The 11,387-nt window shown below is 57.6% G+C and overlaps 1 protein-coding gene across 1 annotated transcript; it reads right to left on the bottom strand.

Moving 5' to 3' along the window:
• Positions 1 to 2,123: 2,123 nt before the first annotated feature.
• C8A04DRAFT_10993 (uncharacterized protein) lies at positions 2,124 to 7,670 on the bottom strand (the record flags this gene model as incomplete). The annotated part of the gene is made up of 9 exons (XM_062776792.1): positions 2,124 to 2,412; positions 2,527 to 3,196; positions 3,236 to 3,534; positions 3,596 to 3,778; positions 3,843 to 4,703; positions 6,304 to 6,415; positions 6,581 to 6,965; positions 7,104 to 7,176; positions 7,336 to 7,670. The coding sequence occupies 9 exons, from the start codon at positions 7,668 to 7,670 to the stop codon at positions 2,124 to 2,126; spliced, it is 3,207 nt and encodes a 1,068-aa protein (XP_062638432.1).
• Between the last annotated feature and the right edge of the window lie 3,717 nt (positions 7,671 to 11,387).

The following is an 11,387-nucleotide window of genomic DNA, read 5'->3' as shown; positions in this document are numbered from 1 at the left end:
GATTTCGCGGGGGTGCGTATCCAAGAGAAAAGACGATGAGTGGCCGGCCGGTTGGCGCCCCGCAACACCCGCCGCACGGCGCGGCGCTGCTCTCGGTCGGCGTCGAAAGCCACCTCAAGCAAAGGGTTTATGGGGGCTCCCAGAGACGCCACCGAGACCACATCGACGCACCCTCTCACCTGTTCGAGTGACCACGGCTGTGATTGCCGAGCCAAAGAAAACGGCTGCCGGCTAACATGCGACTGCCCGACGGAGGACTGAATTTCATCCAAGACGCTACTCGTCGGACCCGGCAATTGCCTGCCTGCATAGCCGTTCAGTCTCACGGCTGGAACACCCTGGAAGGCGGAGCCAACGCAATACCACACCCTCCTCGAACCTTTGACAAGCCGTGCATGCTCAGCAAAGTGAGAGCAAAGACGGAGGATGATGGCATCCCGCATTCTCTCAACCCGCCCTTTTCGCCACACCAGCACCAGCAGCCTTATCACCCCGCAAGCGGCGCGCGGCCCAGCCCAGTTTCAACGACCCCCGTCCCCGCAAACCCTGCGACTGATCGCTTTTGATCCCCATGCGCGATATCTGTTGAAGCGGCTTGCAGCGCCGGTCGCATTGCTTGACCGGCGATGTCTGAGGATTTGAGATCTTCTGAAACGAACGACGCCTCTTCTGTATCCCACTTGTTCGTCCTGGCCCCGTGGTTGCCGGGTACTGTTTCCTTCCCGCAAATGGGTTGCAACTGGAAGAACTCTGCCGTGGAACACGACGCAGCTTTGGGTGTTCGGTGGGGGTTGAAATGACCCCCACCGACGCAACTGTGTACACAACAAGTCTGCACTAGTGTACTGCGTCCGTCCATATCTGGTCGAAGACTGTCACGAGCGTACACAGCACTCACCTTCCTCGTCGGCTAGGTTCCCGTACGACAGTTTCTTCAAAAGGGAGCCCGCGAGGTCATTCAACCTCTGTCCCTGTGTTGAGTTCTCAATCTTGAGACTGGAAAGGTTGGTTTGCCCGTCTCTGTCCCATCCCAACTACAAACTAACAACTACCTGTGGAGCCCATCGACACAATCTGCGCACTGACCAGACGAGACAAGCTTCTGCAGATCCCCTGGTCTGGCCTCAGCTCTTGGCATGGGCGCCCGCCCGGGGATGCCTGTTCGTTCTGGGTGGTGACGGGCCAATGATCAGACGCCGCTGTCGATTCGTGGGAGCGATGGGCCTGTCGGCGTCCACAGGCCCGAGATCCCCTTTGGTCATTCCAGAGGACCGGCGACTTTTGTCTCTTCATTTTCAGCCAGTAATGTGACACTTTGCCCGAGATCAGTGGTCCAACCAGCTGCTCGGCATGATGGCCACGGAACCACGTTCGCAGGCTGTTCATGACACGCGTGTGCGGCATGTCACATGGTCTCCACCACCCCTTTGCCCTCCCTTGCTTGATATTCATCGCTTCGTCTCGGCACTGAAGGAACCGGCGCAAGGTTTGATGGGATTGGAAGTTTGGAAGTGGCCTGTCCCTGCCTTGCAGCTCGGCTCAGGAGCCGATGTTTAGCGCGATACCTATCCTCGAATCGGCGACTTGGCCGAGGTTTGGACCACGGAGAGCGACAGTGGGAAGAACGTTAGGCACGTTGGCTGCCAAGTGCGAAAGATGAGACAAAGGGACTTCTGAGATATGGCTGAAAGAGGAAGACGGACCCTCGAGCAGGGAACAAGGACAGACAAAAAATGGTATTCAGTGAAGGGAGGGACCTCAATCGAAACACGCACACGGTCAACCATGCTGCCCTCGGCTAGCCATCCGGGTGAAGAATTGACGTTTCCTGTCACCAGTAGAAACATGCCTAATGTGCCACAGATGCACATACCGTTCGTAACTGTCTCGGGTACGGAAACCTTGACAGGCACTGCAGGCGGGCAATCGAGTTGCCAAGTAGGGGAATTGCAAAGGGCATCAACAATCTCGGCCCCTCAACCCCCCGCTTCAATATCAACTTGGTCCATCGATGCCGACTGTGGCTTTGAAACAAAGGCTAGCTTGCTTAAACGTCTAAGAAGGAGCACACTATTTACTGGAAAGAGGCGAGGTTCCAAGCCCACACCACAGCCCTAGGCATATCACGGAATATCTAGATCAACATCTTCCTGCTGCCACCCGGTGGTCAAAGTCGCCCACAGGTCATTTGGCAACGCTGTGCCTCCGGGACCCAGCCCTACCTGCCCAGCCGACCCGACTTGCGCACCGTGAGGAGCAAACGAACTCGACCCCATTCCCAGGTCGGTGTTGAACGTTTCATCCCAGTACGGGTAGTACGGGTCCAGGCTCCCATCCATCATAGGACAGCCGCTCGTGGCTGGATCCTGGGCTGCCGAGGGCGGTTGTGCCCTCGCAGCCGGGCCCGACATACTCGTAGACGCAGGCATGGCTGTGGGTCCAGGCATTACGTTCCCTGACGCGTCCGAGATGATAGGGGGCGGTGTTATCGACCCCAGCATCAGGTCAACTTCTTGCTCCCAGAACTGCTGGTCCTGGAGCGCGGTGAGGGCCGCTGACGCTTCAGCGCGCGCAGCCTCTGCCTTGGCTATCCGCTTCACATACTTGCGCCGAACCATCTCCAGTACGATCTTGCTCGCACCCAGCACATCCATGCTTTTCACCGGACCTGGTTGTTGTTGTGGCTGCGGCTGCTCGCTTCCACCGCTACTTGAACCACCGCCATCCCCCTTGGTTCTCCCATTACTCTCCGCAACAACGCACTCGGCACTCTTCCCATCACCCATCCGGCATAATCTCTCCACGTACTCCCCAAACCTCAGCACCGGGCGGGCCGCGACCGCATCCCAGCCGGGACACAGCGGCAGTGGGAAGGACATGCGGAAGCCCAGGATGACGGCCATGATCAGGGCGCGCCACTCGACGCCGACGAAGGCGTTGAAGTCGGTCGGGGTGAGGGACAGGAAGAAGTCGTAGAGCTGGTGCAGCCATGGGATGACGGAGGCTAGGCGGTGCGGGTCGGCGCGGAAGGTCGTGCCTGCGGCGGCCTCGGCGTTTTGTTGGCACGCGAGGGGTAGCTTGCGGGAGGGGAGCTTGAGCAACGGCGCGCCGGAGAGGAAGACGCGGGAGTAAAGGACTACGAGGCGGATCGAGGTGTGCGAGGCGATGCCCCGTGGGTGACCCTGTGTTCCTATGCCTGTCACTGGCCCTGGCCCATCCCGCTGGCCGAGCCCACAGGTGATGTTGCTGGTGCCGCTGTGTTTCGCCTGGTCTTCCCTGACCATGCGCGCTTCCCACTCGCTCAGCTGGGTCTCCATGCCGCGCAACATCAGGCTGATCTGGTACTCGCTCTGGGAGTGGCCGCGCTGGGTCCGGCGCAGGTCGCTGGTCTCTTCGACGATGCGTTCGAGGCGTACCTGCCAGGCCAGAATGTGGTCGCCGGCTAGCGGGCTGTGGTGCAGCAGGAGGTCGCTACAGCGCGCGGTGTACTCGTTGTAGGTGAGTGCTGGTGTGCGATTCCAGGCAGAGGCTGAGCTGTTGGGTGATTAGTCAGTTTGCTAACGGTAGGAAGATTAAGAGGAAGAGTGAAACTCACGAGGTTACAAGGAAATAACTGGCGAGATACAGTCGGATCTCATCCAGTCGTTGGCAGGACAGGGGGGCGTCCATCGAGTCTGTGCCCGGGTTTTGGTCAAGCTCGAGGTCGTTGACGATGTCGACTACCATTCGCAGGTATTGCGTGGACTGTCGGTTTTTGGGTCGCAGATGGAAAGGGTACCTGGAAGGCCGGTTAGTATGAGACTTGGGTGGGAGGGAAAAAGAGCTGAGACGACAAAACTCACCACGCCATGTACACCACCAACCCCTGAAGCAACTCCATCGTCCGCTCCCCTCCCGCCACAAACTTGAGCCCCAACACCTTCCGAAACTCTTCGTCATACAGACTATGTCCCTGCATCGTGCGGCTGCCGCTCGCGGCCGCCAGTACCGCTAGCAGCACAAACGGCCGATCCTTGGCCATACTACTCACCGTCTCGTCTTCCCGCACGACAACGCAGTGCAGATGGTCCAGCATTACCTCGCGGAAGGACTCAAGCAGATGCCCGGCCGAGTCGAGGTTGAATTGCGGCTGCAGGCGCAGGCTAGCTAGGGTCCGTTGTTTGGGGGGCCGACGGCTGCTGCTGCTGCTTCTGCTGTTGTTGCCAGGCTTGATCGTCGGTTGTTCTGGCTCTGATCGGGGCGCCCCGGTGCGTTGGTGATTATGGGGCGATGGGACACCGAGAAACGTGCCGCTGCTGCTGGGCGGCGTGGACAATGCGGACGCGCCCAGCGGGAGGGACGAAGAGGCATGCGAGAGAATGGAAGACGATGACGGCGCGGCGGAACCTACGCCCGAGATGGAAGAGCGGTCGAGCCAGTCGTCTGGTCCGTAGCCGTGTTGGTGCTGTTGGCTGTCGTAATCATCCCCGTCGGCGTCATCGTGCTCCTCGTCATCGGAGTCGGGCGACAGCAGATCGATAACTTGCCTGTGCGTCAAGCGCAGTCCCTCGAGGGAGTCGGTGATATCGTCGTCTAGAGACATGGGGATATCGATGGTGAATGTTTTGGAGGGTCCGGGGGGTGGAGGGTATGAGCGTGGAGGTTCGAGGCCGGCTGCGGTGGCGGTGGAGGCTGTGGCAGAGGTTGATGTCGAAATGGCAAGTCTTGAATCCGACACGAATGAGCTCACGATCGTTCACAGCATAGGCGAGTCCGGGGAGGACATTCGGCTTACCTCTTTGACTGCCTCGGCCTTCGGGTTCGCGGACCGGTTTTGAAGATACACTCCCGTTTTGATTCAAGACATCTACTCGCGTAACGAAAAGAAAAAAGGTCAACCAGGGAAACAAACCGCTTAAATATAAAAAGCAGTCTCCGCAACAGCATCAGGGTCCTCAAATCACCCGAGGCTCCATTTCCACCACCAACCCCACTACCTACCCAGCCCAACGAACAAAGTCGCAATCGACATGAGCCAACCCGGTCCCACGGTAAACGGGGGGGTTCCTGGCCAGGCCAGGACCGCCGCCGCCGCCGCCTGACCCCCAAGGGAGAGGGAAAAAAAGGTAGGTAGCTAATCTAGGTTGTGTAGGTGTGACCTACCTCTTGCATATTCCCAGCTGGGCACCAGGCATACACTTGACTTTAGCGGCTCGGCACGCCTCACAGGCGTTGGAAATGCGCGGGGCGCGGGGCGCCGGGACCGAGCGGGCGTCGTCTGCTGCGCTCATCGTGGTGTGAAGTCCGAATCAAGTAATAAGTGCTCGGTTTCAGTTTTTTTCGGGGCTCGGATTTGCTTGGCTTTACCAAGAAAAAGAGATCCGTGAGAGGAATGAATCGAGATCAATTCTGCCACGTTCCGATCGCTTGCCTGGTGCGTGAGTTGGGGGCGGTTTACCTGCCGAGGGCGAACGGGGTGCGAGAGTCCGGGTGTGAGCTGTTTCGGGCGGTCTGGCCCGGGCGAGCACAAGGTAAGTTTGGCGAGGTTTGGAATCTTAGGCAGGCAAGGCCCCGTTCCAGATCGGATCTCGTTAGGCAGGTCAGGCACATCAACTCAAAAGACGAGCCACTGGCTCATTAAACCTGTGATAACTCTGGCAGTATTGCGTGTTTTGATCCGAGACGACTCGGTAGTAAGAGTCGGTCGAACCCGGAGTCGTAAGGGGCTGGCGGGCGGCGCAGTGGGGAAAGGAAGGGGCTTGGCTTCCGAGAGGTCACGGAGCTTACGATTGCTTGGCGCGTCCCGGCGGGAGAAATGTGGGGCATATGCGGAAGATTGCCAAGCGAGCCAAGGCCGGGGTTTTGTCTGTGGGCCCGGCCGAACTACGGAAGGGATATAGGTGGGGATTGGAGGATAGATAAGGTAACGTTGAATTCTTCTGAGTGAGAACTAACTATTAATACAGGTGTTTTCTAGAATACGGGTTTCATCGCGGTGAGGACTCAGAGTGCTCGTACATCTGTCCAACCAACCTATGTCCTCATTACCCGCATTCCCACCAACGTACATCCCGTTCCTCCCCGATCATTCAGCTGGTGTATTCGCAAGCATACCTGCGTCTCAGCTACATAGCCCTGACTGACAAATCAACGGCGCGGAAAAAAGAAAATACGAATAAAAATCCAGCGATCACCTATTACACTACACTACAACAAGAAAAAACAAGCGACCACCCACCCACCAGCCTCACTCAACGATCACCAGCCTCAATCGACGAGCCAGCTACGTAAGCCCTTGGCAAGCCCTCGGTAAGCTACGGCTACGAGGAAATACCATCCTCAGCGCACCTCACCACCTCACAAAGCGCTCTCATCAACACCCCACCACCAACAGCCTCATCCTCCTCCTCTGCCTCGTCGTCATAATCCCCACTCTCTTCTCCCCCGTCTCCTTTGCACTCGCCCCGGCTCCGGCCCCGTCCCCGTTGCCGTTCCCGCTCCTGTCTCCGTTCCCCGCCCAAGGCTCCCTTGACTTTCTTCCCTAGCAGTGAGCCCAACCCGCCGCCGGTGAGTCCGTACCCGGAGTCTGAGCTGAAGAGACTGGTAGACTCAGCATACTCCGTTCCCAGTCCGGTGCCGTTCCCGCTGGTGGGATGGGAGCTGTGGGGGCCGTGATGCTTCATGGCGGATATCAGGAGCGTGATGCAACGTTCCAGGCCGGCGAGGAGTTCTTTGCGCATGGCGAATGCGGCTGCGCTGGTGACGCTCGCGGTTGGGGTGCTGGTGCTGTTACTGTGACGATGGTGGTTGTTGACACCGCCGTTCCGACCGCCACTGCCCACATGGCCCGCGTGGCCTGCGTGGCTGTCGGTGGTACTGGTACTGCTTCCTCGGCTGGGTGTGGCGGGTAGGTCTTTGAATAGGTAATCCGCCTGTGTCTGTTTCTGTTCCCGTTCCCGTTCCTGCCTCTGTTTCTCCAGCTGCTGCTTCTGCGTCTGCTCCTTCTGCGTCTGCAAAGGCCGTCGACCACGAACCAACACACCCCTCCGCGCCGCCTGAGGGGAGCCCAAGTCTCTGTTCCCTATGAGCAGCGGCGCAGGGAAAGCCGGGTTACTATCTGCCACACCCATGCCTAGGAGAGAGGCAGCTTTCTGTGGGATCTTGAGACCCGCTGTGGCTGGATTCTCGTCGGCGGATCTGGGGCGGGAGCTATTGTTGTTGCTGTGATGACGCGGCTGCTGATACGGCTGCTGCTGGTGCTCTGGATAAAAATAGGGTGTTGGAGGGCGTGGGGGGTTCATTTTCGTGTTTGTTGTTGTCTTTGTTGTTGTTGTTGGAGGAGCTTGAAAAGGGGACGCCATAGCAGGGGTTGTGGCGCTGCGGGGTATTGTGGTTGAGGGTCCCGGTGTTGATGTTGAGGCTGAGGTGGTTGCTGGCTGCTGAGGAGAGAGCGAAGTGAGGTAGTTGTATACCAGGAGGTGGGCATACAACGCGTCACAGAGCTTGTCAGGCGCCGAAGGGAAGACATTCTTGATTGGTTTCCACACCGGTGACCCGCGGCGGACAGTACTGGGAAACGCGAGGTTGGGTATGGTGCCTCGCGAGAAAGGGTCCTGGTGGTTCTCCTGGTGGTTCTGGGACTGTTGGCGGTTATGCTGGTTATGGTGGTTGCTGCTGCGCCACCAGCCCATATTCCACCGTCTGGCCGGTTTCGCCTGCTGAGACGACGCGAACGAGTAAATCGAGTCAGCATCAGTGCTTCGGAGGTGACGGCTGAGATTTGCGCGGTGCTTGATCTTCTTGGAGTAGGCCCGGATGGTTTCCACGGAAAGGTTGGAGGTTATAAGCATCGTCTCGGGGAAACAGCTGATCGACACCCGGAGCGATTCTATCACTTCGGGCGGTAGCGGGATCCCGTGGGAAACGTGCGGAGTGCGCGCGCTTGGGGTGGGTGGGTTTGTGGTGGTGTCGACCCGGTGGTGGATGTTGGTGAGGGAGCGGCGGGGCGGGCTGGTGGAGATGTTGTGGTAGGTATTTTCGTCATCTTCGTCCTCTCCATCGACATCATCATCGAGATTCTCGTGGTGGCCATGGAGATTCTCATTTTCGTTTAGAGGTGGCGAAGGAGAAGGTTCATGACCGTGGCCGTTGTGAGCAAAAGCAATCGGAGGAGGCGATGATGCATCAATGACGGTCCGGCCATTAGCCGTCTCGAGCAAAGGCAAATCAGCCTGGTTATCCTGCTGAAAATTCAAATCGGCGCTGCGAGCTGTTGTTGAACGTCGCTCGCGACTGACAGTTTCCGAGGGGAGAAATTCATGGTCCGGCGATTTCGAAAGTGAGTCGGCACCATGACGATTCCATCTCAGCGACGAGCTCCGTACAGGTCCCGCGATTACCGGCGGAATGTCGACAATTCTCGGCTTCTTGGTGTGCGAGTGCGACCGGGCCGGCCCTCCGGCGGCAGGCGTTTGCGGTCTGGAGGACGCGCCGTAATAACTGTCCGTCGAATTAAGCTCCGGGACTTCTCCACGAACAGAATTTGCTCGATCTCTCGAAAGCTTTTTCATTTCGCTACCGGGATCGCCGTAATCCATATTGGCGTAGTGATGCAAGTCAGAAATGGAGCTTCTTGCGGTGACCACCGAACTTGGTGTTTCGTTGTCGGATGGGGAATCAGGCTCGTCCTCAAACCAGGTGCCGTGCGAACTACCTTCGCGGTTGGAAGAAGACGGGGAAGGCACCGGGGATGCTGGTCTGGTCAGGTGGTGCGCGGCGAAAACAGGTGAACAATGCCCTTGAACCGGCCTGGCTGGCGGTATCGCCGCGGCAACGGATTGCCGCCGGGTAGTTGGGATAGAACGAGGCGGCGCCGCGCATGTCGACCTGGTTGCCGCGGGCACGCCGCCGCGAAATCCCGTGATTTTGGTTGGGTGCGCTCCATGTTGGAAGGAATCATCACTGCTCAAGTCGGATTCTTTTTCTTCCAGCACAGGCGAGTACGACAAACAGGTGTTGTTAATTCTCGACGGAGGCCGTCTCGGGGTCTCACGCTCGCGGTAAGGGAGAATCGGCCTCTGAGATACCAAGCCATACTCCGGGTGGTCCTGCGCTGCAGCAGCAAGCCCCATATCCGGCGGCCCCGCCGTCATGGCTTTTGAAGTGAAGATGTCTTTCGACATCACAAGGTCCCTGGCCAGGAGCTCTGGGAGGTTGCAGTCGTCGAACATCAGCAGGGCGGGGACGGCGGGGGCGGCGGCGTCAGCCTCATAGCTGTAGCTGTTCGAGACACCGGAGACACCGGAGGATGAGGAGGAGGAGGAGGATGGGGGTGGTGACATGCTGGCCGAGACTGTGGACCAAGATGATGACGAGAACGACGACGACGACATCAGGGACCGGGGTGTTTGGGCTCGAGCCGGATCGGCGTGGCGTTTCATCCCTGCGCGGATCGCGTGTGTGTGTGGGTTTGCGGTCAATGGGCGTGTCCGAGACGTGCCGAGAGACAAGGCTGGTGTAAACTAGAGATCTCGTGGAACCTGGGATCTAGTGGTGGGGAAAATGGGTGGTGAGATAATTGGGGGGTTTTCTATATCGAAGTATGAGGCAACGGGTTGTCCTGAGCAAAAGAGACTATGCTGAGTCGACAGCGGAGGGCACGAAGTGTCAGAGAGCTGTGGGAGCACCCAGGGTCGGAAGAGACGTAGTGTATAAGTTCTGCAGTTGCCCCCCAGACCACGGTATATGTTTGAGACAAGCAAAACAAGGGGAACAGCCGAAGAATATGAGGGAGGATATGTCGTGACACCCAAGCTCCGTCGTTCAGTTGTGCCGAAAACGAGAACGGCTGGGCTGTTTGTCGTCCATTCAGTCCGTGCTCTTCCGGGCACAGAGTTGGGTGAACCAATATTACGGCGAGAGGAGAAGAAAAAAGAAAGAAAGACGGATAAGAGAGAAAAAAATCACAAAAAAAAAAGAAGGTGACCAATGCTGCAGGTGAGAAGAAGGTAGGGCCGGTATCAGTGGGCTGCATCCCACAGCGTCATCGGAAAAGTGAGCGCGCAACAAGATCACCACCCTCCTCACGTTCGGCGGAGCGCCATGCAGTACGCACATGCAAGAGACCTTCGACAACACCACATTCTTGGCTCGCCACTATTAACTCCTGCTGCTTAGCTGCAGGTGATCTGTACTCTAGGAGGGGCGCCCGAAGAGCGGGTCACTACGATGGCGAGAGAAATTTAAATAGCCGGCGCGAATGGCCTGCTCGTCCAACCTTGCTTTCTTTCCTGCGGGCGGGTCTGGTCTCGTGTTGAAATGCGCAAGAGATCAGAAACAGCGGATAGGTGCAGAACACTGCGAGGAATGCGGGCTGCCTTCCCGAAAACCGAGCCCTTTTTCCTGCGTTTGGCCGTGGGCCGTTCATGGGGTCGTCTTGGGTTGTGTGCTGCGTTCTCATTTGTGTAAATAATCCTAGTCAGAAAGGAGCTGACCTTACCTGGTACATACATACACGTACACAGATACATTCCAGCTGCTCTGCTTGGTTGACGTACGTGGGGAATGCCCAACGAGCAAGCACCCCCGCCTGACCCCTCCCTTAGCTCCCTTAGCTGCAGACAAAGATAGCTGCGGGCTACGTCAGACCCTCAGCGTTTGATGCTGAGTTCGAGATCTTCAAAACAGGACCTGTTGTGACCTGTTATTTTGTGAGAAATGGATCGCAGCGACGGCTCAACTCGACATGTTGCTTCGACACTCCTGTTGAAAAAACTGACCAAGACTCGGCACGGGCAATGGCCGTCAGAAAGTGATAAAGAGCCGGAAGGGACTTTTAGCCACTGCATACTGCACCACTGCAGGAACAAAAAAGAAATATCAACGGAGGGGCAGAAACTTCTTTGAATGGCGCCCATGCGGGCCACAGAGACGTGCCCCTCTCCATGTGTGATTGTTTCCGGAGCGGCCTAACCTGGAATCGACTTCGACCGAAGCCCAGCATCCCTCCATCGTAAAGTAAAAGACGGTGAAGTACGGGCGGGCATGGCCTTGCTGGAAGCACCTTTCAGCTCCTAGGGCAGTGGGGCCGGTGCAAGCTGCAAAGAATGCGAGGACCGGCGTCGGGTCGGCGTGCGGGCCGTGAAGTTGTGGGTTGGCCGGCCTTGCGGCTGAGATCGACGAATGATGCGGTTAATGGACCCACTTTCCTCCGTCAAAGCTCTTCGTACAACCAATCAGAGACGGTGTTCAAGAGGAAAAAGGAAAGTGCAATCCTTTTTTTTTTTTTCCCTTCCCCAGCAGCACTTCTTCGCGACTTCCAGGGTGACGAAGCAGGAGCAAACGAGCAATTGCCGGAAACCAAGCGAAACCGGCTTTTATCGGATTTCAGTTTCCAACACAACCCTTTA

This window comes from Dichotomopilus funicola (genome assembly GCF_033296635.1).
Source record: "Dichotomopilus funicola strain CBS 141.50 unplaced genomic scaffold C8A04scaffold_19, whole genome shotgun sequence".
Taxonomy (NCBI): Eukaryota; Fungi; Ascomycota; class Sordariomycetes; order Sordariales; family Chaetomiaceae; genus Dichotomopilus; species Dichotomopilus funicola.
This window is presented reverse-complemented; position numbering and strand designations above follow the sequence as displayed.